Source organism: Pristis pectinata, chromosome 13 (assembly GCF_009764475.1).
Source record: "Pristis pectinata isolate sPriPec2 chromosome 13, sPriPec2.1.pri, whole genome shotgun sequence".
Classification (NCBI taxonomy): domain Eukaryota; kingdom Metazoa; phylum Chordata; class Chondrichthyes; order Rhinopristiformes; family Pristidae; genus Pristis; species Pristis pectinata.
Genome location: NC_067417.1, coordinates 29280559 through 29305302, shown reverse-complemented (window position 1 = coordinate 29305302; position 24744 = coordinate 29280559). Strand labels below are relative to the sequence as shown.

The window sequence follows — 24744 nt, the reverse complement described above, 5'->3', positions numbered from 1 at the left end:
TTGCCTTAAATTCTGGCAAAGCCTTTGGACCATTCTGTATTGTAACACTGATAACATTTTCTTTCCATATTCAAACTGTTATTTCTGAAGTCCAAAATTGAGTCGTCTGTTAAAATGTTTGTTCAAATTAAAAGGTTTTGAAAAAGTTACAATCATTTGTATGCACTGTTAAATATTTGGCTGGTTTAACCATTTTGAAGCAGGCATGTTAAACATGTAAACCATTTACTAGAAATGCTGTGAAGTCTGATTTTTTAAAAAAATTATAGCAAATTATAAACTTGAAACAGGCCAGCAACAAGAGAAATAGGTGGAATTGATTAAAGATTATGAATGGGAATCTATTTTGGAATCATTGTGCAGAGGCTGTGAATATATGATTTGAACTCTGATGTTGCTCTGGATCCTTTTTTTTAAACTTGAGTGAAATGTAGCTGGGTCTGTGTAAATATTGTCTGCATCACCTATTACTGCTCACTAGCAAATTGCATGCATGTTTTACTATTATAGGAGTTTAAAGAAGAATGTAATTAATACTAGGTCAAAGGAATTACCAAAGGATCTCAGAGACCAGTTGAGTGAAATTGCAGAGGTGTTGTATAATTTAGCCTGAGTCAGAATTTTGAAAACTTGCCTTATGGATGTTTGGGGAAAGCTCGTGAAATGGGTTTAAACATTAAACCTTTGGACTTATAGTTTTGCATACCAATGCAGAAGGCAGAGGAAGAGAATTTAGTCCATAAGTATCCGCAGAAGCCACCCAGCTTTCCTACTGCCAAGTATTGATTGTTAAGTCACTGAATGCAACCTGTGTTGGAGAGTAATCCAAAAGCAAAATACAAGGGATGCTGGAAATCTGAAATAAAAACAAATACTGGAACTATGCAGCAGGCCAACATCTGTGGAGAGAAATGGCCAAGATTTCCGGTTGCAGAACTGGAGAAACTTGAATAATAGTTTAAGGTGCAGAGAAAGGGGGTGAGCAAAAGAGCTGGAGAGACTGAATGATTCAAGTAATTGTGCCAGCTGGAAAGGTGGCAAAGGCTTCTAAGCAACAAAAGGTAAGTCAGGGTGGTGTTATACAGGAGCCAACTAACATTTGAGAGAAGGGCTGGGATAACTGACTATCTTAGTTGTTGAATCAGCTCTAAGTGGTGTAGATGGAGGATGAGATGCTGATCTTGAGCTTTCTTCAAACACTAGGCCAAAAAGTCAGTTACTTACACTGAGCACCAATTGCACCAAAGTAAGGACAGTACAAGTAAATTACTGCTTCAGCAGAAAAAACTTGGAGCTTTGGACAAGATGCTATGTTGCATCTTCTCCCAGCAAAGCTGCTGTAAGGAAAGGAATGAACCTGAACGACCCTGTGGGATCAATTCCTTTAGACAGGTGAAAGGAGCAAATGTCTTGTGGCATGTGGGTGATGGAAGATCTAGATCAGCTGGATTTAACTTATTCACTACACATTAGCAACCCCCCACTGCTTTCATCATTCAATCACAGATCTTCCCTTTTCTCTCACCGGCTGCCCACTTTCTGCAACTTCATCTTTATCAGTTCTGATGATGGTTCATCAACCTGAACTGTAACTGCCTTTGGCTCCAAGGTTGCTGCCTGATGACTGTTTCCACTATTCTGTAATCTTGTGGAGTATGTGATAGCTGATACTTTGAATTATTTTACAGAATGGGTCTGGTTTAAGCTTTGAATATGTAAGGTACTGAAATCTGATATTTTTGGCAATTTTTAAGAAAATGTAGTTTGATTTAAAAAAAAGCTGGATCTGATGTGGGAAAAGTTTACAGAATTTTTTTTGGGAAATCCAACATTGAATTAAAATCCAAGACTGCATACACAAGCATTCCTTTACTCATACAAGATGGTTTATTGTAGCATTACTTGGATTAGAGTGCTTACATCTTATATCCAACAGAAGAAATGTTTAAACATTACAATGAGGAAAATAGTTGCATTGGCAAGTTATCATCCTGCACTTGTAACTGGTATAGTTTGGTTCTTGCATTCCTTTATTCTGTAGGTGTGAAAACTAACCAGTGTAATACATTCTCTTCACCTGCCTATTTTCTTAAATCTCAATACACTGACATTCTTTGCCATATGTTTCAAAATTAGATTTTTGGTTTCGTATTTCACTTGTTTTTTCCTCTGTGGATGTTTATATTAGAATTAAGTGGATAGCATCTCCGTGTACAAATCATAGCAAGCTGTTAACCTTGTTTGATTTCCTGACTGGCTCCACCATGTATCTGCAGCAAGCTTTACAGTTCAGAATTGTTCCAGCCCCAGTGCAAAAGAGCTTTTATGCTATTTTGCAAATAAATACCTAGAAAAGAATGAATGGAGCAAGGTATGAAATGATGCTGCTGATTAAGTTATCAGTGCAAATTTTCCAAACAGAACTGTGGCCTAACCATATACCAACATTCAATAAATGTAGAAATGTGAAATTAGTAAATTAAACATTGTTTACTGAATTATGATCTAATATATTTAGAAAACACTGCAACTTATTGCAGTGTTGAACTCTTACTGCTTGAAAGCACTTAATGGGAAGAGGAGTAAGAAAGTTTATCACCATGCATCTCCAACACAAATGCAACTGAGCTAGAGGCTAGGATTACTTGCAAAGTAACAAGAATTTGCATAAAGGAAGGTGATGTGACATCAAACTAGCCATGTTCTACCAGAAGCATTTTTCTTAACTTTTAATATTTGAAGGCTTTTTCAGCAGGTATTCTCAGTCAAACTTCACAGCAATTGGATAGTCTGATATATAGCACATTGAGTTGGTACCCACTTGACTTGAGCTATACCCTCTGTCCAATTGAAAGCATCTGAAAGTAGGAGACTTCTACCATGTACCACTACTCCATTCTGAATACATCAGGCATTGGTGACATGAATTGAACTCAATTCAGTGTTACAAGTAGCTTCAGGTAACTTTAATTTTGCAATTGTGCTCAGATGGGGACCAACTGCAAAAAAGGAAACCCTTGATCAAATTTCTGTTCCATGCATACTCACAAAAGCATGTCAGAGAAAGGCTTTCCTAAAGGAAGTGCCAGCCAATGTACTGTCAAAAGTACAATTGGAATGAAGTACTACTCCCACTGATTATGATACAACTTAGTTTGAAGCTGTGCTCTAATTAAAGTGAAAAATTCTTGAGCCATTATTTGAAGTAACAATTGAACAAAGTTGTGGTCATTTTTGTTTTAACCAGGTCGAGAAAAGCAAACAATTGATACTATTGATGTATGAAATTGCATATACTGAAGAAAAATCTAAGTGTGACAATAGCCCAATACCATGGAAATGTTTTCCAGTTTATGTACACACTCAAATTAGAATAAACCCTAGTTCATAACCATAATCTTTCAATTGTTTTTCCACTCAACCCCTCACTAAAACACCAAGCAATTCCTTTTAAAAAGTACTTTCTCATCTATTAATCACCCAGTCACATCTAGTAAACTTCTGCACTGCAGCCAATTAATTACATCCATCCTTAAATAAGGAGAGCAATACTGTACATAGAGCCAAGGCAGACAGTACTGTAGGGCAGTGGAAAGACCTCACCTCCCTTCAATAGTACATCCCTAGCATCAAATGATGATAACCAAAGAGGAGAGCTAACAGGTTATTAGTTATACAAATTTTGCAGACTTGATAAATCATGTTTAGGAATCTTGGAAAAATTTTAAAAAGCTGAGGAACATTAAAGCTTCAACAAACCTCACATAGTGCCTATACAATTTGATTTTAAATTTACACAGAACATGGGTATTACCAGCAAGGACAGCAGGTATTGCATAGTCCTTATTGCCCTTGTGAAGGCAATGGTGAGCTGCCTCAAAACTTTCAGATCATTCTGCCCCTCCCAGTTGGACATCTAATTTTAAAATTGGTCCACCATTGTCTGGGGCTTCAGCTGCCTGCTGGGATTCCCACCCTCTATCCTATTGCAAGGCATGGACAGTGTGAAATCACTTTTCCACAAAATGCCTCAGGACATTTCACTACAATAAAGTTCCATAGAAAGGGATATGAAATTAAGTAAAATGAGTTACAAATATACTGTGGTCAGATGGAAGTACTCAAGTTGAGAATAGTTAAAATCTAATTTCCCTCACTCAATTGTACCTGCCAAGGGATTGCTTGGGTCCATGCACATGTCCCAAGACCATGCATCTTTCCAACAGCAAAATTACTTGGAGCTCAAGATTTGGTAAGATGCCAGTTTCATACACAACTCCAATCCACAAAACAGGAGTCACTTAAAGGGCAAAAAAAAATGCTCCAGGCTGCTGTACAGCTACATGCTTAGGCTGAAAAAAAAATCCCAGTCACAGGCATTAAAACAGAGCTCAACTGCCATTTCGGCACCTGCAAACTACTCTCAATGGACACTTCCACTGTGACCCCACTGGCTGCACTTTAATTGGAAGGTCCAGGCCAAGCATCACAGGTACTTACAAGGAGGTTTGGGATACAGATGGAGACATGTTCAATGTCTGAACATCCCAAACCCAGAGGTAACAGCATGTTCCCATTTTGACCTTCAAGGAATAACATGTCCATGGGCCCAGGTTTAAGGCATTTATGACAGACCTCTAGTCTGCCTGGACTGCTAGGTCACCATCTCATTCAACTTAAGCCTCAATCATTCCCAGTACAGCAGCTGATCAACACCATATTTCAGTTTGCTGCTCATTGCAACATTGAAAGGGCAAGGTCCAAAAAGGAAATAAACCAAAAAAACTCATTTTTATTTGCCACATTTGCTCAATTCCTTCCATTAAATGAACACTGATTTTAAACTTTAAAAACAGAATTTTAAAAAGTTTTCCAAAACGCAGTTATGCAAACATAACAGCAAAAAAAATACAAATTTTAAGCATCAAATCCATCCAAGTTTAATGGAAGAATGCATGTTTTAAAGATAAAATTATGGATGCAAATATTCATATACTGTTGGCATGCTTGGCACTGTTTTGAGCCTTTTCACACAAGGCTGTTAATTGAGTCTGCAGGAAAGAAAAACAATATTTAGGAGAAAGTTCAACAAGCTTTTCTTTAAAAAAAATCCTTTTCTGGTACAGGGACTAAGCCTGTATTTTAGATAAATAGTTATACATGTAGTTAGGGCCAAATCCAAGCAGGGGTACATTGTTTTGTTCTCATTAAAGCCCTAGCAGATGAAAGAATGTTATTGCTCACAAGTCCAGAATTTGACTAGTGCTGTTAGCTGCAGTAAAAGTAACTTAGGGAAAAACTCAGACAAGTTATATACAAAAAAACTGGTCTTTGGATACAGCCTTAGGCAGGGGATAACTGTGTTCAGTTCTCAACTCCCAGTTTGGAGAGGTGATAAGCTAAGAAAAATATTAAGGGCTGCATATTGGATCCATTACCTATAATTGGTTAGAACTTCAATCTTTGTTGCTATTTGTAACTGTCTGAGATTACTTGGACTGGATGGTTTAGAGAGTTCTGGAGGACACGCACAGATGATCCAAACATTGCTTGGGATTTTTCCTTTCCAAAAGGTTCATAAAAGTATTGTGCAGTGGACAATATGCTAAGACAGTTGAGTTCCTAGATCCTGTCAATATCATGAACAAATTAGTTGATCAAATGTCACATTCTTAAAGGTGTGCTGCTCATCTTTTAGAACCAGTTTTTAAAAATACTGGTTAAATTAAGCATATCCTGCCCCTATTAGAATGGGGTTGCAATGTTTTCAGCATTGTAACCCCATTAGGACAGAGTTCCATTCCTCCCACTTTCCAAATCCCTCTCAAAGCCCAGACCTCCAAATGAGTAGTTGTTCTTTTTCATCTGATTTACATTTATGCTCTGTTTGGTTCAAGGACATCTTTCCTGTAAGTTGCATGTTCCCTCACTGCCCCGAGATCATTCTGGTGTTCCCAACACTTCACTTGTCTAACTGCAGCATTGGAACTAGGATTGATTTAGTGCAATGCAAGATCATTGTAATGTTTCTGGAAACTTTACTTAGTGCCCTATATTTCCTGCATGATTTAAACAGATCTAACTGGTAAATAGATCCAATGTGACAAGGTCTGGAAGTTCTTTTCCCTTCAAAGGATTTCAGGTAACTGCCATCAGCTTCATTGCTTTATACTCATTATTTTATCATTCAATTGACATTAGTCCTCAACTATTGGTTTTACAACCAAATTTATAGCTAACCTTTCAACCAGTGGCAATTGTGGAATTGCCCATACCACCATCCAAGCCAGTGACAGTTTAGAATTACTAGATTAAACTTTCAGCCTAATTGCATTTCTTGCAATTTTCCCCATCAAGACAAATAGGTTCTAGTCTAATTTCAGTTGAGACATTTTCCAAAATAGTTTATTCCAAGATGTCATCTACTGCAAATAGGTGCTGTGGTTGAGACTTTGCCACCTGATCTTCAGAAACATTTAAAACTACTATAATGATGCAAATTGTATAATGTTTTTGTCATTAAAAAATATTAAACTTATTCTGCTGACCAAGTCTGGGAATGGGAACTCCACTCTTACAACTGACCTTTTCTTGAACTGTCTATTCCTTCCAAGGTGTCCTGTGGCATAATGCCAGGACTCTACCATGACAGGGCTCCACTGCAATACTCACTAGACTCCTACCTGGAGTCCAGCAATGAAGCAGTCATGACACATGCACCAGCATCCTGTCCCAGAAAAATGCACATCCAGCTGCACCAAAGCAGGACTCCAAGTCTTACTGCAGATTTAAATGGTTAAAAACAAAAAGCTCCAATTGGAACTATAGACACCAGTCCAAAGATTTACCATTGGCCTTGTTCTTCCCTATACTGAGGAAATTTCTGCTCATCCTGCAAAGTACTGCCAGACAAATTAACAGTTTGAAGATGGTAGAAATTGAACAAGGTGGATGGAGCTAAGTGTTGTCAGAGTATTAGTGATCACAAGACAAAGGAGCAGAAGTAGGTCATTTGGCTCATTGATGTAATCCATGAGCTAAACTAATACAATTCCTATCTAGCCCCAATTTCCCACCTTATCCCCATATCCCTTGACTAATTAGATACCTATCAATCTCCTCCTTAAACACCCCCAATGATTGGGCCTCCACTGCTGTACATGGCAAAGAATGCCATAATTTCACTACCCTCTGGCTAAAGAAATTTCTCCTCATTTCTGTTTTAAACCAGTACCCTCAAATTCTAAGATTGTGCCCTCTAGTCCTGGACTCCCCCACCAGGGGAAACAGCTTAGCCACATCTACTGTCCAGTCCTTTCAACATTCTAAGTGTTTCTATGAGGTCCCCTCTCATTCTTCTGCACTCCAATGAACACAGTCCAAGAGCCAACAAATGCTCATCATAAGTAAGCCCTTTCATTCCAGGAATCATCCTCTTAAATCTTTTTTGAACCCTTGCCAATATCAGTACATCCTTCCTAAGATATGGGGCCCAAAACTGCGCACAGTACTCCAAATGAGGCCTCACCAGTGCCCCATAGAGCCTCACCAACACTTACTTACTTTTATACCTCTTGAAATGAATGCTAACATTCGCTTTCTATACTGCCAATCCAACCTGGTGGTTAACCTTTAGGGTATCCTGCATGAGTATTTCCAAGTCCCTTTGTACTTCTGTATTTTGGAAAAAGAAATAAATGGGCAGATTATCTAGATGGGGAGAAAATTCAAAGTGTACAATGGCACATTTCTCATTGAATCTCATTTGCCATTTCTTTGCCCATTCTCCTAAACTATCTGTCTTTCTGCAACCTTCCTGTTTCTTCAGTACTCCCTACTCCTCCACCTACTTTGGTGTTGTCTGCAAACTTAACCATAAAACCATTTACTCCATCCAAATCATTAATGTACAAGGTTAAAAAAAGTGGCCCCAACACCGACCCCTGTGGAACACCACTAGTAACCAGCAGCCAATCAGAACAGGGTCCCTTTATTCCCACCCTTTGCTTTCTGCCTACCAGCCAATGCTCCACCCATTCCAATATCCTACCTGTAGTTCCACGAGCTCGCATCTTATTAATCAGCCTCTTGTGCAGCACCTTGTCGAAGGCCTTTTGAAAGTCTAAATACACAACATCCACAACCTCTCCCTTATCCACCCTACCTGAGATTTCCTTAAAAAAAAAGCAACTCCAATAAGTTGGTCAGGCAGGATCTTCCCTTCACAAAACCATCCTGGCTTGGGCCTATCTTGCTTTGCACCTCTAGGTATTCCATAACCTCATCCTTGAGGATAGATTCCAATAACTTTCCCACCACTGACGTCAGACTAATAGGTCTATAATTTCCTTTATGCTGCCTCCCACCTTTCTTATACAGCAGAACTGCATTTGTGACCTTCCAGTCCTCTGGAACCATGCCAGCGTCTATTGATTCCTGGAAAATTATCACCAATGCCTCCGCAATCTCCGAAGCCACCTTCTTCAGAACCCGGGGTGCACCTCATCCAGGAGACTTGTGTCTTTAGTCCATTTAGCTTGCCAAGCACCTTCTTTCTAGTAATCTTAACAGAATTCAGTTGTATCCCCCAAGACCCCCGACTATCCAGTATATTGCTGATGTCCTCCACAGTGAAGACTGATGCAAAATACTCATTTAGTTCCTCTGCCATCTTTTATCCATTATAATCTCTCCCACACCATTTTCAATTGGTCCTATATCAACCCGTGTCTCTTTTACTCTTCATATTTAAAAAAACTCAGTATCTTTTTGTATTTTATCTGCCAACTTCCTTTCATAATTCATCTTCTTTCCTAATGACCTTCTTAGTTTCTTTGTAAGTTTTTAAGAAGCTTCCCAGTCTTGTTTTCCCACTAATTTTTGTTTCCTTGTATGCCCTCCCTTTTGCTTTTATTTTAGCCTTCACATTTGTGCCATTTTTCCATTCATAACCTTTTTTTTCTTGGAATATATCTATCCTGCATTTTCCTTATTTCTTGTAGAAATTCCATCCATTTCTGCTCTGCCATCCCTCCAACTAGCTTACTTTTCCAATCGATTTGGGCCAGTTCCTCTCTCATGCCACTGTAATTTCCTTTGTTCCACTGAAATATTGACACATCTGATATCAGCTTCTCTTTTACAAACTTGAAACTGACTCAATCATGTTGTGGTTGCTAGTTCCTAATGGTTCCTTTACCTTTAGTTCCCTAATCACCTCCGGTTCATTACACAGCACCTAATCCAAAACAGCCCATCCCCTGGCGAGCTCATCAAGCTGCTCCAAAAAGTCATCCCGTAGACCTTCCTCAAACTTGATCTCCAGACATCCACTGCCTTCCTGGCTTTCCCAGTCCATCTTCATGTTAAAATCCCCCATAACTGTCTTGACGTTGTCTCTCTGACACACTTTTTCTATTTCTAGCTGTAACTTATATTCCACATCCCAGCTGCTGTTAGGGGGCCTATATATAACTGCTATTGTCCTTTTACCCTTGCCATTTCTTAGCTCCACCCATGAGGATTCCACTTCTTCTGACCCTATGTCCCTTCTATTTTGATTTTATATCATTATTAACCATCAGGACCACACCACCCCTCTGCCTATCTTTCCTACACACTGTGTACCCCTGGACATTTAGTTCCCACTCAACTTTCCTTAAGCCATGACTCTGATTGCCCCAATGTCATATTTTTTTTAAATCTGTAGCTGTGCCACAAGGTCATCCACCTTATTTCTAATGTTACACATGTTTAAATATAGTACATTTAGACTAGTACCTGCTGCTGATTTTGCTGTATTTCTATTGTTCAGCAAATTATCCTGTCTTTTCACTGGCCTGTCCTTCTTTCCATCTTCACTGTACACTGTCTTGGACTTGCTCCTATATAACTCTTCCTCTATCCTAACATCCTGGTTTCCTTCCCCCTGCCAAATTAGTTTAAACCCTCCCCAACAGCTATATTAAACATTCCCACCAGGATATTGGACCCCTTGGAGTCAGGTGTAACCCATCCTTTGTGAATAGGTAATACCTCTCCCAAGAAAGTGGAAGCCAACTTTACTGATTGGCACCAAGAGGCAGAATATAAATTAATAGTCAAGCTGCATTGACTCAATCAAGAACCTTACGTGAAAGACTAACCATTCAAATAGCTTGTGAAAATGACCTTTGCCACCTTGTTTGAAAAGTAGAAATTAAAAAAGGGTTTAAAAATCTTCCGGAGCCTCAGCAAGGCATCAATTTTCACAAAATAACAACTCAGAGAAAATTGCTTACCACTAGCAACTGAATACCCTGAAGGGCTTGTGGATCAAGTGACTGCACATCAATGTTATTTACTTCCTCACCAGCTGCACTGATTGCCTAGGTAGCAAAGTTCAAAAAGTACAACTGTAAATAAATCCATTTGCAGATCCAGAGTAATTAAATAACTTGAGTAACTGCTTTAAATGTGCAAAAAAAATTAAACTATCCACTAGCTTTTATCCTTTCAAAGTGCTAAAGTTTGTCCCAAAAATATGCACTAGAGAAAACAAACACTGCTAATGCTAGAAATCTCAAAACAAAGTCACTGGTTATACTAGTGGAGAGAGAAGATTCATTTTTCAGACTGATAATCTATCAGATGTAAAAGTTGCCAATTCTTGAACAAGCACCTGTACAAGAGTAAAAACCAAGCATCTTTTTCTTAAATAAAAACTGCCAACAAGATCAACTTGCATTTTACAGCACATGTCCCAAAACATTTCAGCAAGGATGCTATTCCAGCACTTGCTCATGTGGCCAGAGCAAAAAAAAATTACATTTTGACATCTATATTTTGATTGGAAGAGAGTCTCAAAAGAATGCATTTGAATGGACTGCAAAAATGTGTTTAAGGAGGGAATTCAGTGGCAAGTATCCATTGGATTTTCATTCATAAGTTTGTAGATGTTAATTGGAGAGATCTCAGAAGCAAACAGATGTGCACAGCTGGGATAGAGTATGCAAACCGAAGATTTCCATTCTAGCACAAGCATTCCAGTGGGGAATCAAAAGTTGCAATAATTCACACCAAGGTCAAAAATGACCTGCTCAGTTGCAGAAAATATGGCAAGTGCATGATACCACCGTAGCACGTCGTATCTCAAATAGCGAGTTGGAGTACAGGAAGGAGATAGAGCTTAGTGACAATAACCTTTCCCTCAACATCAGCAAAACAAAAGAGCAGGAAAGGGGCAGTGCACATGCTCTTGTCTACATCAGCAGTGCCGAGGTAAAGAGCTTCAAGTTCCCAGGAGTGAACATTGCCAATAGCCTGCCCTGGTCCAAACATGTAGATACCACGGCCAAGAAAGCTCACCAGCACCTCTACTTCCTCAGGAGGCTAAAGAAATTTGGCATGTTCCCTTTGACATTTTCCAAGTTTTATTGATACACCATAGAAAGCATCTGATCTGGATGCATCATGGCTTGGTACAGCAACTGCTCTGCCTGGGACTGCAAGAAACTGCAGAGAGTTGTGGACACAGCCCAGCGCATCACAGAAACCAACCTCCCGCGATGGACTCCGTCTACACTGCTCGCTGCTTGGTGAAGCAGCCAGCATAATCAAAGACCACACCCACCTGGGTCATTCTCTCTTCTCCCATCAAGGATAAGATACAGAAGGTGAGCTTCTATCCTACTGTGATAAGACTATTGAATGGTTCCCTTACAAGATTAGATGGACTCTTGGCCTTACAATCTACCTTATGACCTTGCACCTTATCAACCTACACTGCACTTCCTCTATATTGTTATTGTTTTTATCCTGTACTACCTCAATGCACTAATGAATTGATCTGTATGAACGGTATGCAAGACAAGTTTTTCACTATTCTCCAGTGCAAGTGGCAATAATAAACCAATACCAAGAGTATTCTCTGGAGCTCTGATACAAGATTTTTCAGAACAACAACAAAAACAAATCATGGAATATTTGGACATATAAGATGTGAATGCAAGCCAATATTAATTATTGAAATGGATGAAGTCTTTTTGACAAATTACCCATTTTCTTCCAGGTCTCACAAGACATTAGACTGGAAGATGGAAGAGAATTATTAAAAAGCTAACCTCAAGGGTCATTCCAATAATAGAGCATCGATTCACATTCCTGACTTGCCTCGTAAATGGGAAAGCCTTGAGTTAGATGAATTACTTGCCACAAAATATCCTGCCTTTCTTGTAGCCACAGCATGTGGCTGATCTATTTAAAAATTTTTGCTGATAAAGGCCCAGAATATCAATAGTGGGAGAGTCAGCAAATGTTGATTGTCAAAGGAGTTGGACTTTGATAGTAATCAAGTCCTGGCATATGGAGCTACTCATTCATGGAATGGACCTTTAGGTACAATACCAATTGAGAATATGTGGGTAAACAGAAGGGAGAACAGGTTATCAGAGTGACAAACGTTGTACAGTCCTCAGAAGGGTTCATAGCCCAAAGAATGGTACTTCCGCTCTGCAGAACCTTTCAAGAGTGCAGATACAGTTTTAAAATCATGACAGAAAAATTGTATTATTCAATAAACCTTGCATACAAAAACAAAATTAATGTCACATTTGTAAAAGACTGTGGCCATGTGCACTAATGTCTGCATTTCTGGGCATCCTATAATAGATTAGGACTACTCAATAAAATTAACCAAAGTGAAATGAGGAATTAAAGAATGGTCTTGTTCAAAGAATTGGGAATGGAATAGAAAAATCCAAAACATTTCCAGGAGTTTGAAAGCTCAAGCAAGGCAAAGCATTTTTGAAGAGATTATGCATAAATCTGTTTTAAAGTTTAATCCAACCTGCACTTGAAAGACACTTACCTGCCCATCAGCCAAAGGTATTTTGATAATTGGCAGTGACCTATTCACACGTTTAGGATATGAACATTTGCTTGCTTTTGGTCCAATTCTGATTTTAAAAAAAATTAGAGTCAGTGGGAGTTACATTTACAAGTATTTTGCACAATAGCTAAAGCTATGAATATCCTTTCTGATTTCAAGGCTAAAATTGGTATCTCCAATGACCCTGAAGTGTATTATCCACATTCAATTAAAGTAAAAGTGAATTTCAGCTTCATTGCTCCTTCCATGTGCTTCTCAACTAAAATGGAAAGTGGAGAGAAAATAAAACAAGTGGTTGGATTCATGCACTTGTCAAGGGCCCAAGTTTGACCATTTTTGTACAACCATTCCCCAAAGTTACACTAAAGAAAAAAAAAACAGTAAATCAATTCAGGACATAAGCTTGGACCTTTGATGTTTGGTGATTTCTTTAAAAAAAATCCCTAAGATAGTCTTAAGATAAATAAGTAAAACCTGGGTTTTACCTTTTGTCACTCAATGACTTCTTCATCAGGGCTCCTTGATGAACTGAAGTCTTTTCATTGCCTGGTTTTGGCCCACTGCTTGCATGTGCAATAAAAAGATATTTAATAGATACAAAACAATTTGTGGCAAATACATGTTCAGCATTTACATGACACAGAAGACAGACATTCAGACCATCAAAATGTTGCACTTCAGTTAGATACCAATACCTTCTAATGTGCATTTCCTTGTCATGGTTGGAGAATAAACTTGGTTTGGTTTGAGGTACCTGCAATAACATTTAGATGCAGTGTTTAATGTGGATCCTACTACAAATTGTGGTATGGCAAGCAATGCATGGTTGCTTACTGCCAACCAAAGTTTTCTTTCTGAATTTTGCTCCACTCATTGCTTACTTTTAGATTCAAAAGCTAGTTCCTGTAATGCGAAATACCATGACCATTTGGAATGGAGTGCAATTAAGGGCAAGGAAGACTAAGTAGTAACTTTAATCCAAAGGTTCTCATCCAACCAAGATGGCTTTAAACAAGCTACAGCTTAAACTAAATGTTAGCAACTGTTTTCCCCAAAAGGAATTAATTTGATTTAATTTTTTTTTGCAAAAAGTTTTTCACCACCCCTTCCCTTTCTATACAACCATTTAATAGTCACTATGGATAACAAATCCAATCTCAAATCAGTTCAAAAGAAATTCTAGACCCATAAGTTTTTCCAAACCATCAGAAAGTCTCAAAACAATGAAAGAAACCAACAATTTCTCACATACAATCCCTCTAATTCAAATGGATAACAAAGTAAAAATCAGTATTTTCTTCACTAACAGATTATTTAGATAAATGTGCTCTGAGACTTGTACTTGGGAACTTACTTTTGGAACTGTGCGAGATTTTGCAGTTGTTGATTTTGCTCTGCTTTTTGATTCTGTAGAATTCAAAGTCAATGGAGCTTTACCTGAAAAAGTAACTTTATTAGTTGGCACTAGATTATCTGGAATTAAATATTAACTGCATGCTTTTTTTGCTCCAAACTTGCCTTTTTTCTTTGCTTTATTGGCAAGTGTAGCTATTACTCCTTCATCTGGAAGATCAGCCTTTGAACACAAAAAATATTTCACCAGTTGCCCATTAAGATGGGGTTTTAAGATTATTGGTAAACAATGTATTAGATTTTTAAAAAAATGAACAAAAACCTCCATCAGTCTTTCCTAACCTCGTTCCCAGGCCCCTAATGTTTAAGGATTAATCAGAGATTGAACTGATTCAATGCATTTTCCCCACGCAACATGATGACTTAAGGAGCATTTCATTTCTGTAGTTCTACTCTTGGCCTTACACTCATCAACTGACCATGCCCAAACTATCCTCAAACTGCAGATCAACGTTCTTGCTTGTGCGAAGCACTATTGGCACAGACACAATCAGCACTCAAAGGATTAAGATGATTTTCCCAATTTGCGAAGTCTGCGCTTACACCCTTTCCTTATCCTCCAGCTAAGACTTTATCCCAAGTTACTTCCTCCACCCAGCTTTTCAGAGCCATACAGCACAGAAACAGGCCCTTTGGCCCATCATGTCCATGCCACCCATTGTGCCCATCTAAACCAATCCAATTTGCCTACACAGCCTTCTGTGCTACGGCAATTCAAGTGCTTGTCTAGAAGCTTCTTAAATGTCATGAGCATAACTGCCTCCACTACCTCTTCAGGTAGAAGATTCCAGACCCCACCCACTACGTGAACAAATTCCCTCAAATCCACTCTAAACTTGCTGTCAGTCACTTTAAACCTATGTCATCTTGTCTTATACACCCTCACCATGAGAAAAAGATTTTTTACTATCTACCCATTTGCCCCCAATTTTACACATCTCCATCAGCACCTCAGCCTCCTCCACTCCAAGGAAAACAACCCTAGCCAATCCAATCTCTCCTTATAACTGTAGTGCTTCAATCCATAACATCATAATGGTGAATCTCCTCTGCACCCTCTCCAGCCCAATCACATCCCTCCCACAGTGTAGTGGCCAGAACTGCACACAACACTCCAGGTGTGGCCTAACCAATGTTTTATAAAGCTGTAACATGACATCCCAGCTCTTACATTCTGTGCCACACAGTTCTCCAACCACACCACAGAACCAATCCAAACCAATGCAGCCACATTTCTTTAAAAAGTGTAGATTGGACCTTAGGTTGGAGATTCACTGCCATCACAATGGCATGGTCCACACACTACCCTCTCCCACACTAGAGCCCTCTGCTTTACCAGATCACCTGTTTCTTCACCTCCTACACACATCTTGTGGTTCCTCAAATCACATCATCTTTAATCATCTCTGCCCTTCATTTTGACTACTTCCCCTCAGTTCATTTTGCTTCATTCTCTTCAGTCAAAGTGCTTGATAAACCAAAGAACCCAAACCGACTTCTTGCTACAGCTGCTGCTGGATCTAAAGGTTTCCATTTCAGGGAGTGCACATCTTGATTTTCTACAAGATGGCTCATCTTCCCCACATCACACCAACCACAGCCCAAATGTACATCTGACCTCAAGTATTACAGACATAACAGCTAATACAGGAGGCTTAAGTGGGATACTGCATTGCTATAATTAGATCCCTTACCTACACGAGCATTAATGAAGCCTGTGAAAGACAATCCAAGGATAACAGCTAAAATCTAAGACTAAGTAAATGTACCATCCACCTGGGATTGGCCTTATGGAAAACTTTTGGGGGAAAAAAAACAGGTAGCAAACTTTGACAAGTATCTAGGGCACACCAAAATGAAACCAAGAGCAAATAGAGAAAATATGTATTAAGTAAATGGCAAAGCGTTGCCATTTAAGAGTGTGCAAGTAATCTACTTACCATCACTGCAGCAACTGGGACCTGATCTGTTCCTCCAGTAACTAAACAAGGCAAAAAGGAAGGAAGAGCAAGGCAAACTGTTTACAAATCAAAGATATGGAAGTATAGTCACCTGGGCCCCTTTACTGCCAATGCACAAATCAAATTCTGCTTTCAGTTGCATAAAGCATCTTTCTAAATCATCCCCTTCCCTACATTTCTACTCATTTGTCAGCAAGCTGAATGGTATGAAGGGATTTTTGCTGGGATCATTCAGGAATTCCATACTCTTTATCCAAAACACAAATCACTTAGATTGCCTTTTATTTTACTTCGGCAATTTTCTCCTGTTCCCTCCCTGCCATACATTTACTCACAACTGGGGGCACACAGCTCCACAGTCCTCGACACAGATCCTATTAATACTTTTGTCCAATTGACAATTCAGGTGACCCCAACTGATAACTAGAGATCAGAAGTTAAACAGCATAGATGGAACCGATTACAACCAAGCCCACTTGTCTACATTAGCCATACCTATTGTTGAAAAAGTCTTTCCCCAACTTAAAGGGTGCAGAGGCTAATTGTGGTGCTATACTCAAGTTGTGAAGAGTTAACGTATAACTTGGTAAAATCCCTGTTGTGTTGCATAGCTACGAGGTTTGCTCACACTAAGGCCATTCAACTAACTTCTGAATGCATCTTTGGTAGAAAAAGAATGAGAAATGGGCTGGAGTGAAATATTTCATATACAGATACACAATAATGACAGCTTAATAAGGGTGTCAAAAATCAAATAAACATTGGGCTTGTTTCCAGGGTGATCAAATTGAAGAGAATAAACATGTATGGAACTCCAAAGTGGGATATACTGGGGACATTTGAATCACTCTAGCCTCAAATAAAAATATACAAATACATTGGAAAAAGGTGCAGAGATTTACTAGAAATAATAGCAGAAATGGGAAGTCATCTCAATCATTCCTGATGAGCAGAAGTACTTGAAAGAGACAAGATAGAGGAAGGATGGAATAGGTTTCTACTTGCAGGGAGCAAAACGTGGAATTAAAAGAAATGGCTTTACCACAAAGCTTCTAGAATGTGAAATTGCTAGTACAGGAATAGTTATAGTAATATAGCAAGCGAAAGTGGAATAAATATGACGTGAATGGGATATATTGAACAGGATTAGACAAAGGCAGCAGGTAACTTGTGTGATACACACATCAACATGCATCTGTGGTAGTGAAGGTTTTCTTTCTACAGTGCAGATTTTATTTTATGCCAGCTTTAAGAAGTTTTACCAAGGAAATCTTTCAGCTTTATTCTTTTGATTGCTGCTGGCATCTTTAGTAAATGAACAGCCAAGACACTTCCAACCATGTCCATTAGTTTTCCAAAAGTTTGTTCCATTTCCCTTATTTTCTCATTCGCTGCAATGGAGAAAAATAATTAATTGTATCAAAGCTGTGAAAATAACAAAGTTTAAACTCAAAGTATAATTAATCCAAATGCAGTATTAAAATCGTTTAAAGGTAAATTAAATAACAGAATATTGATCTCTACAATCTGGAATATTTGGGGGGGGGTGTGGAAGAAACAAAGTTGGGAGAATATGTACCCTGCACCCCATCACCTCCCCTTCCATCCATCCAAATTTATCAGCTCCCCACCTTGTGCTTTCTATGGAACTCAGAACTGCAGTAAGTGGTCTCAGAGGTTTAACCGCACAAATAGACTATGGTCATTTCCAGAAGTGAACACCGTGTCCTGGCCATCATCTCTAATCAGTCAATGACTTGTGAATTCTGAGGTTAATTAGCATTAAAAAGTAAATTTACTACATAAAAATATTCCAATAAACATTAAATTTTGAAAAAGGGAAATTGTTACAACAGACATGATGTAATCCCATTGGGTTTGGGAGGGAACATATGCATTTTCAACAGATTAATCTGACTGAACTTGCCTGCAGATGCTGGAAAGATCCAAATATGACCATGGTGGTTCTGAAGAGGTTAAAGTTAATAGCACCCATCAACTTCATTGGCTAATAGCTTTGGTCACTTGCAGTGAAGTGTTGATGACAGAGACATTCACTGCCCTAAAGCTTCCTAGAGGAAGCAGATCTAATGGAAAAGTTCTGTTTAGTAGATAATATTCCCCTTGACAGAGATCTACAAATAAGTGGATTATCCAAGATCACAGTAACCAACCACAGACCGAAGAGCTGTTCTAGCAAAAGTTATCTATGAAAGTACTGAATTTAACATTGGCATTGATTTGCAGTATTGGATTCAGATCTTAAATATAGCACTGTCAGAAGTCACTGGTGACTTCATGTCCAAAGAAAAACAGCTGCTTATTTATCTTACATAAAAGATAATGCAGACAATTGGAAGAACCCCAAGATAAGTGGCATGGGGCAGGATTGAGAGCTGTGAGGAGGATGCAAAGGCTCCAGAGCAACTTGGACAGGTTGACTGATTGAGGCAAGTGCAATGCAGTGTAAATAAATGCGAGGTTATCTACTTTGGTGGCAAAAACAAGGCAGCAGGCTATCTGAATGACAAGAAATTAAGCAGGTAGGTGCACCAGTTGAATAAAGCAAGCATGCAGATGCATCAGATGGTTAAGGTACAAGTGGTATGTTGGCTTTAGGGGAATGCAGTACAGGACCAGGGATGTATTATTGCAATTGTGCAGACACCCCATCTTCTGTACTGTTTTGGTCTCCTTATCAGAGGAGATATGTTCTTGCAATGGAGGGAGAGCAGTGTAGGTTTACCTGACCCAATTCCTGTAAGCAGTAGGACTGACATTAGGATTATGATTATATCCCAGAGATTGGGATTATATTCACTGGTATTTTAGAAGAATGAAAGGTGACCTCATTGAAACTTAAAATCCTGATAAAACTGGACAGAAAGCAGCAAAGACATTCCTGATGGCAGGAAGCCCAGAGCCAGAAGTGGAGAAGGACTGAAGTGAAGAGAAGTTTCTTCACACCAGAGTGGTGAACCTGTGGAATTTTCTACCACAGAAAGCAATTGAGGCAAAAACAAAAATCACAAAGTATGTTCAAGTTTTGAGGCAAAAAAAAAATCAAAGTATGTTCAAGTTAGATACCGCACTGATGGCTAACAAGATCAAAAGATATGGGGAGGGGTAGAAGCAAGAACAGGGTCCAGAATTTGGATGATCAACTACCATCATATTAAATGGCACAATAGGCTCAAGGACCCAATAACCTACTCCTCACTTCTATGTTGTTCTGAAGTCAGCTTCAGTCATCAAATACATAAAAAGTGGGATCAGAACTTGGGATGAATAGCGTTTCACTCCCAGTGTGTGCAGAATAAGGAATTAAATTTTGCATTTTTAACGTACTTTGAAAATGTCACGTTTACTTACTGAAAATTGGTATTTGGATTTTAGATCCAGCTCCGAGTTTCTTTGCTTGTTAATCAAAACAAGTAATAGGAGTTGACTACGTTAGTAAGCAGCAGTTCTCCATGCCACGTTTGCCTCCTCATTAACCCATTGTTAGCTCCAATTAATTATTTATATTAGAATTGATTTAATTATAGTCGCTACAATAGGGATAAAGGAGCGACCAAACAAAAGCAGAACACCAGCAGTGGCCCCTGCTAAAAATACCCATGTGGTTGGTGAGACAGTAAACACTCACATTATGGAGAGAATACCTGCAGATGACAGACGAGGAGTCACACTTGTAGCTCCCGAAGAAAGTTAAATTTACCACTCCGAAATTAGAGATACCAGGTAGAAAGATAGCGGACAAAGCAAAGAGGAAAGGTAGAGACAGAATCAAACATACCTTTTGCATCGAAATACTTCATAAACAGTTGTACTTTTTCATCCTTTACTTCTTGCGAGAGGACAGCTTGTGCTGAGACCGCACTATCCAAACAGTGGACGCGTTGTGCTCTTGTCCCCGAAGCCATCACCACTACCTTCTAAAACTCAAAGTGGGGTGGTAGAGATGAAAATGCAACCTAGAGCGCCCCAGCCTGACTAATATTTAACGCTCGTCCTGTTTGGAATAATTGTCTAATTGACGTTATCTAATTTAATCTATTCAATGAGAGCTGGAAATTATTTTAACATCGATAATGTTAAGGGCTCCGCTGCGAGTGAGAGGTTACAATTTAATATGCTGAATTGTAACACCAGCTGCTCTTTTGTATGTTAATTGGGACCATCCGTGGGACCTCGGCAGCGGCCGGTGATCAGTTTATGATTACTGATTTGTCTGGTTCCAGGTAACCAGAGATGTATTTGCAGACGTGTATCATCTCAAACTATAAATGGGCGTTGTTGCTAAATACGTGCCCGGTAATTGTTCTGTTGAACGATTTCCCTCTCGGACTAATATCATCGGCAGTAATTTCCGTGATGGAAACACCTCTGGAGAAGTAGTGTTGTCCAACACGTTAACTGCCAGTCAGCAGTTAGTGATTGCATTGCTAATTAGTCAATAAAATAGTCAACTCGTGTCCTACTCCAAAATACTTGGGTTGATGTTACTATAGTGTTTGAGGTACCAAATTTAAAATGGAATGCTAACCTGAAACTTCTGTCTTCATGTTTGTCTCTCAAACTGATTCAGGTCTTTATCACATAACCAATACTGGATTAGTTAAATTTCTCTGCAGAATAGCCGCAAAGAGAACGGATGTTCAATATAGGCTCCGTGCAGAATGTCATCCTGAAAAATCTTGCCGAAGTCACAAAATTACTCCGAATAATGTTAATTTGTTTTGAAAGTTAGCTTGACTGGTGAAATTAGGAGAGGCCTGTGTGTGCTCCGTCAGGTTGGTTGGTTTGTTTTAAAACCGTTGTGAACGATGAGTGCGCACGAGAGCGATCTATCGCTATTTAGCTGAAAATTGGAGATTTTCTCTGAACATCTAACTACTTCTGTAAGTATAATAGATTGTAGCCAATGGTGTTGTGCCAAATAAAACCGTGTAATGTAGTAGTAACACTGAACAAGGAGTCCTTCTGCATTTTCATTCCTTGCTGATTGTTTTCTCCCGTCACTGCAGGGAATGTCCACAGACACTATGGGAGTCCGGCACCGATTTTAAAAGGTTGGGATTCATGTCCTGGGAAGCCGTTGATTTAATTGCCTAGGATTGTGATTACCACTTAGCCTGGTGCTTGCCAAGAGGAAGTTAAGGTAGAAACTGACGCAGATTTGTTTGACCATGGCTTGGCTTGGCTTGGCTTGCCTGTGGAAAGCTGAGGGTTGTGGTGGAGGGAGTGCATTCAGATTGGAGGACTGTGACTAGCGGTGTCCCACGGGGATCAGTTCTGGGACTTCTGCTTTTTGTGATTTTTTTTTATTAATGACATGGATGAGGGGGTAGAAGGGTTGGCTGGCAAGTTTGCAGACGACACAAAAGTTGGTGGTGTTGTGGATAGTGTAGAGGATTGTCGAAGATTGTAGAGGGACATTGATAGGATGCAGAGCTGGGCTGAGAAGTGATAGATGGAGTTCAATCCAGAGAAGTGAGGTGGTACACTTTGGAAGGACAAACTCCAAGGCGGAGTACAAAGTTAATGGCAGGATTCTGGATAGTGTGGAGGAGCAGAGGGATCTGGGGGTTCATATCCACAGATCCCTGAAAGTTGCCTCACAGGTGGATAAGGTAGTTAAGAAAGCTTATGGGATGTTAGCTTTCATAAGTCAAGGGATCAAGTTTAAGAGCCGTGACGTAATGATGCAGCTCTCTAAAACTCTGGTTAGACCACACTTGGAGTACTGTGTCCGGTTCTGGTGACCTCATTATAGGAAGGATATGGAAGCATTGGAAAGGGTGCAGAGGAGATTTACCAGGGTGCTGCCTGGTTTAGAGAATGCATTATGAGGAGAGACTAAGGGAGCTAGGGCTTTACTCTTTGGAGAGAAGGAGGATGAGGGGAGGCATGATAGAGGTGTACAAGATATTGAGAGGAATAGATAGTGGACAGCCAGTGCCTCTTTCCCAGGGCACCAGTGCTCAACACAAGAAGGCATGGCTTTAAAGTAATGGGTGGGAAGTTCAAGAGAAATATCAGAGGGAGGTTTTTTACCCAGACAGTGGTTGGGGCATGGAATGCACTACCTGGGGTGGTGGTGGAGGCAGGTACATTGGTCAAATTCAAGATTGCTAGATAAGCATATGGAGGAATTTAAAATAGAGGGATATGTGGGAGGAAGGGATTAGATAGTTTTAGGTGAGGTTTAAAGGTTGGCACAACACTCTGGGCTGAAGGGCCTGTATTGTGTGTTCTTTGGCTGTCGAGCAAAATAAATTACTCATTAAAATCGAGACCTGTTTACAAATGTCTGTCCCAAGCACCTAAACTGCCTGGGGAAATTCCCCTCGAGTGAAATTTATCTGGAAGTTGACTCCTCTGATATCAAATAAAATCTTACTGTTTCTAAAGCACAAAATCATTCAGCGCATTTGCCCTTATTTTACTAAACTTGACTATTTTCATATTACAGTGTAAACAAGTGTTTCCACAAATGCTTTTGGTTTGTACACAAACTGCCCAATTTGAATGAAAGGTGACAGCACTGTTTTTAAAATGGAAAGCTAAGTTGAAGCTTTTAAAAACATGCAATTAATTATTTTGTGGTATATTTGTTTCATTTCTTTCCAATATGAAATAAAAAGCCATGGCTACAATTCAGTGTGTTGACCATATAAATATTGGAGTTAAGGATGTGGGAAGTAACGTCCTCTGCTTGGTGACGGTCTGTATTTTTAAACAGTGTTATTGACCGAGTGTGATTGTTGGCTCTGGGAGTAGGCAGCTGTAAGCTTCATTAATTTTAGGCAGCTGTAAGCTTCATTAATTTTGGGCAGCTGAACATCAACACTTTAAACATGGTATTAATTAAAATTAAAACTGCTGCGAGGGAAAAAAGCTGCTGACCAGGGACAGGGAATGATCCTTTCTCAACTGCAGCAAAACACCTACTGCCTCATATATAGAAATTCTATTTGTTTATTTTTTTAAATTCCTTTGCTATTGAATCCCGTTCATGCTTGAATATCCTATCAATTAAAATGACGCCATTAATAGCTGGAAGTTTGCTGAATCACCCTGATATGTAAAGCCAAATCTTCCATAGTTTTAGATATCTTGCACTTTAACCTGAAGTTGGTGGTGTTCGGGAGATCGCCCACCGCCCCAATCTGTTGTACAGGTTTTGCTGAATTCTGATTCTCAAGCAGACATCTAATTTCCTTTTAAAAGACTTTGAGTACAGACACTAGTTATGAATTTAAGAAAGATTCTTCTATTTAATTTTGTTTAAAAGATTTCCCCCCCCCAACAGGATCTATACATTTAATACTTTATGATAAATCTCCATCTTGAAGGCTAACGTGAAGTTGCCCCTTATCCACCTCTCAGCGCCCTTGTCGCTAGTAAAATCCCAGTAAATCTATGTTGGAATCTGCCAGCGACTGACATTGCATTTCTGCTGGTCCTCTGTCAAGGTATCAACTAGGGAACTGTTTATACCAAGTGAAATTGATATGTGTGTGGTAGAGTAAGGGAACACAGTTCATTCTGCCCATGAAGTTCCTTTGGTAGAGCAGTCTAATTTACACTATTCCCTCCCCACCCCCCCCCCCCCCCAAGTAATGTAAAATAACACTAAAAAAAATCCTTTCATGCACTTATCCAATTACTATGATACTTTTGCTGCTATCTGATTGAAGATAACTCGTTTCCAGTTAACTGATGAGGCCGTTGTGTAACCTGCACCCTCTGCCACAAATGTGACAGGAAGTGCCTGAAGGGATAGAGTCAGAATCCACGAGAAATGGTGTCATTACTTGCCCTCATTTCATGAAGAGGAAGAGATCAAAAATGGATGACCCATCTTGCTGTTTCATGTGCATTACAAGATTGTCCAATGCCACTACTAATTAAGTCAATTCTGCTCCAGGGCTGACTAATCACCTGAATCTGACCTGCACTGAGCTCTGCAGGAAGATCTCTGACACCATGTAATACTCAGGGCTAGGACTGCTGATGTGACAGTGGGGCTGAAAACTTGGCATTTTAACTTGGACCACAAGATGGTAGATGTGGTCCCCAAACTGGGGCTTGAGTTGGGAATTTGCCATTTCATATATAGCTGCTTATTCGGGCAATGGTCTGCGCATACTCAAAGGTAGTGAAGTCCAGCTTTGTAGGTGGGGAAACTGAAAGCTTCCTGATCAGACCTGGAGTTGGGCCAAGCTGTTCTCTCTCTTGTCTTGTGTGTTGCATAAAGACTTGCCAAAGCCATCAGGATGAATGTGGGTATTAGAAGGCGTGATGATTCCAGGCAACAGCAGCACTTGAGTCAGAGCCTCCCCATTGATGGACAACATTGCCGTCTACTGCTCGGATCCGCTGTCCACCCACAGCAGCTACAATCAGTTTGAGTTATCCCTTGGGGCCTGACTGAATTGCAGCAAGAGAAGCCCGGTTCTTTGGCAACTTGTCCAACTGATCCTTTGCTCTTTC

At 39.6% G+C, this 24744-nt stretch overlaps 1 protein-coding gene across 3 annotated transcripts; it reads right to left on the bottom strand.

Annotated features, from left to right (window-relative positions):
- Positions 1-297: 297 nt before the first annotated feature.
- Positions 298-20217, bottom strand: LOC127577390 (borealin-2-like). 3 transcript variants are annotated; one of them, XM_052028567.1, is made up of 10 exons: positions 20042-20217; positions 17505-17633; positions 16222-16262; positions 14387-14444; positions 14223-14305; positions 13564-13622; positions 13354-13431; positions 12848-12935; positions 10281-10367; positions 298-2347 (listed from the first exon to the last, which is right to left on the bottom strand). In XM_052028567.1, the coding sequence occupies exons 1-10, from the start codon at positions 20166-20168 to the stop codon at positions 2324-2326; spliced, it is 774 nt and encodes a 257-aa protein (XP_051884527.1). In that variant the 5' UTR covers positions 20169-20217; the 3' UTR covers positions 298-2323. The 3 variants fall into 3 exon arrangements, with proteins under 3 accessions (XP_051884527.1, XP_051884526.1, XP_051884524.1); XM_052028566.1 differs by lacking the exon at positions 298-2347 and adding an exon at positions 4687-5051 and having other exon boundaries at positions 13354-13428; XM_052028564.1 differs by lacking the exon at positions 298-2347 and adding an exon at positions 4688-5051.
- Between the last annotated feature and the right edge of the window lie 4527 nt (positions 20218-24744).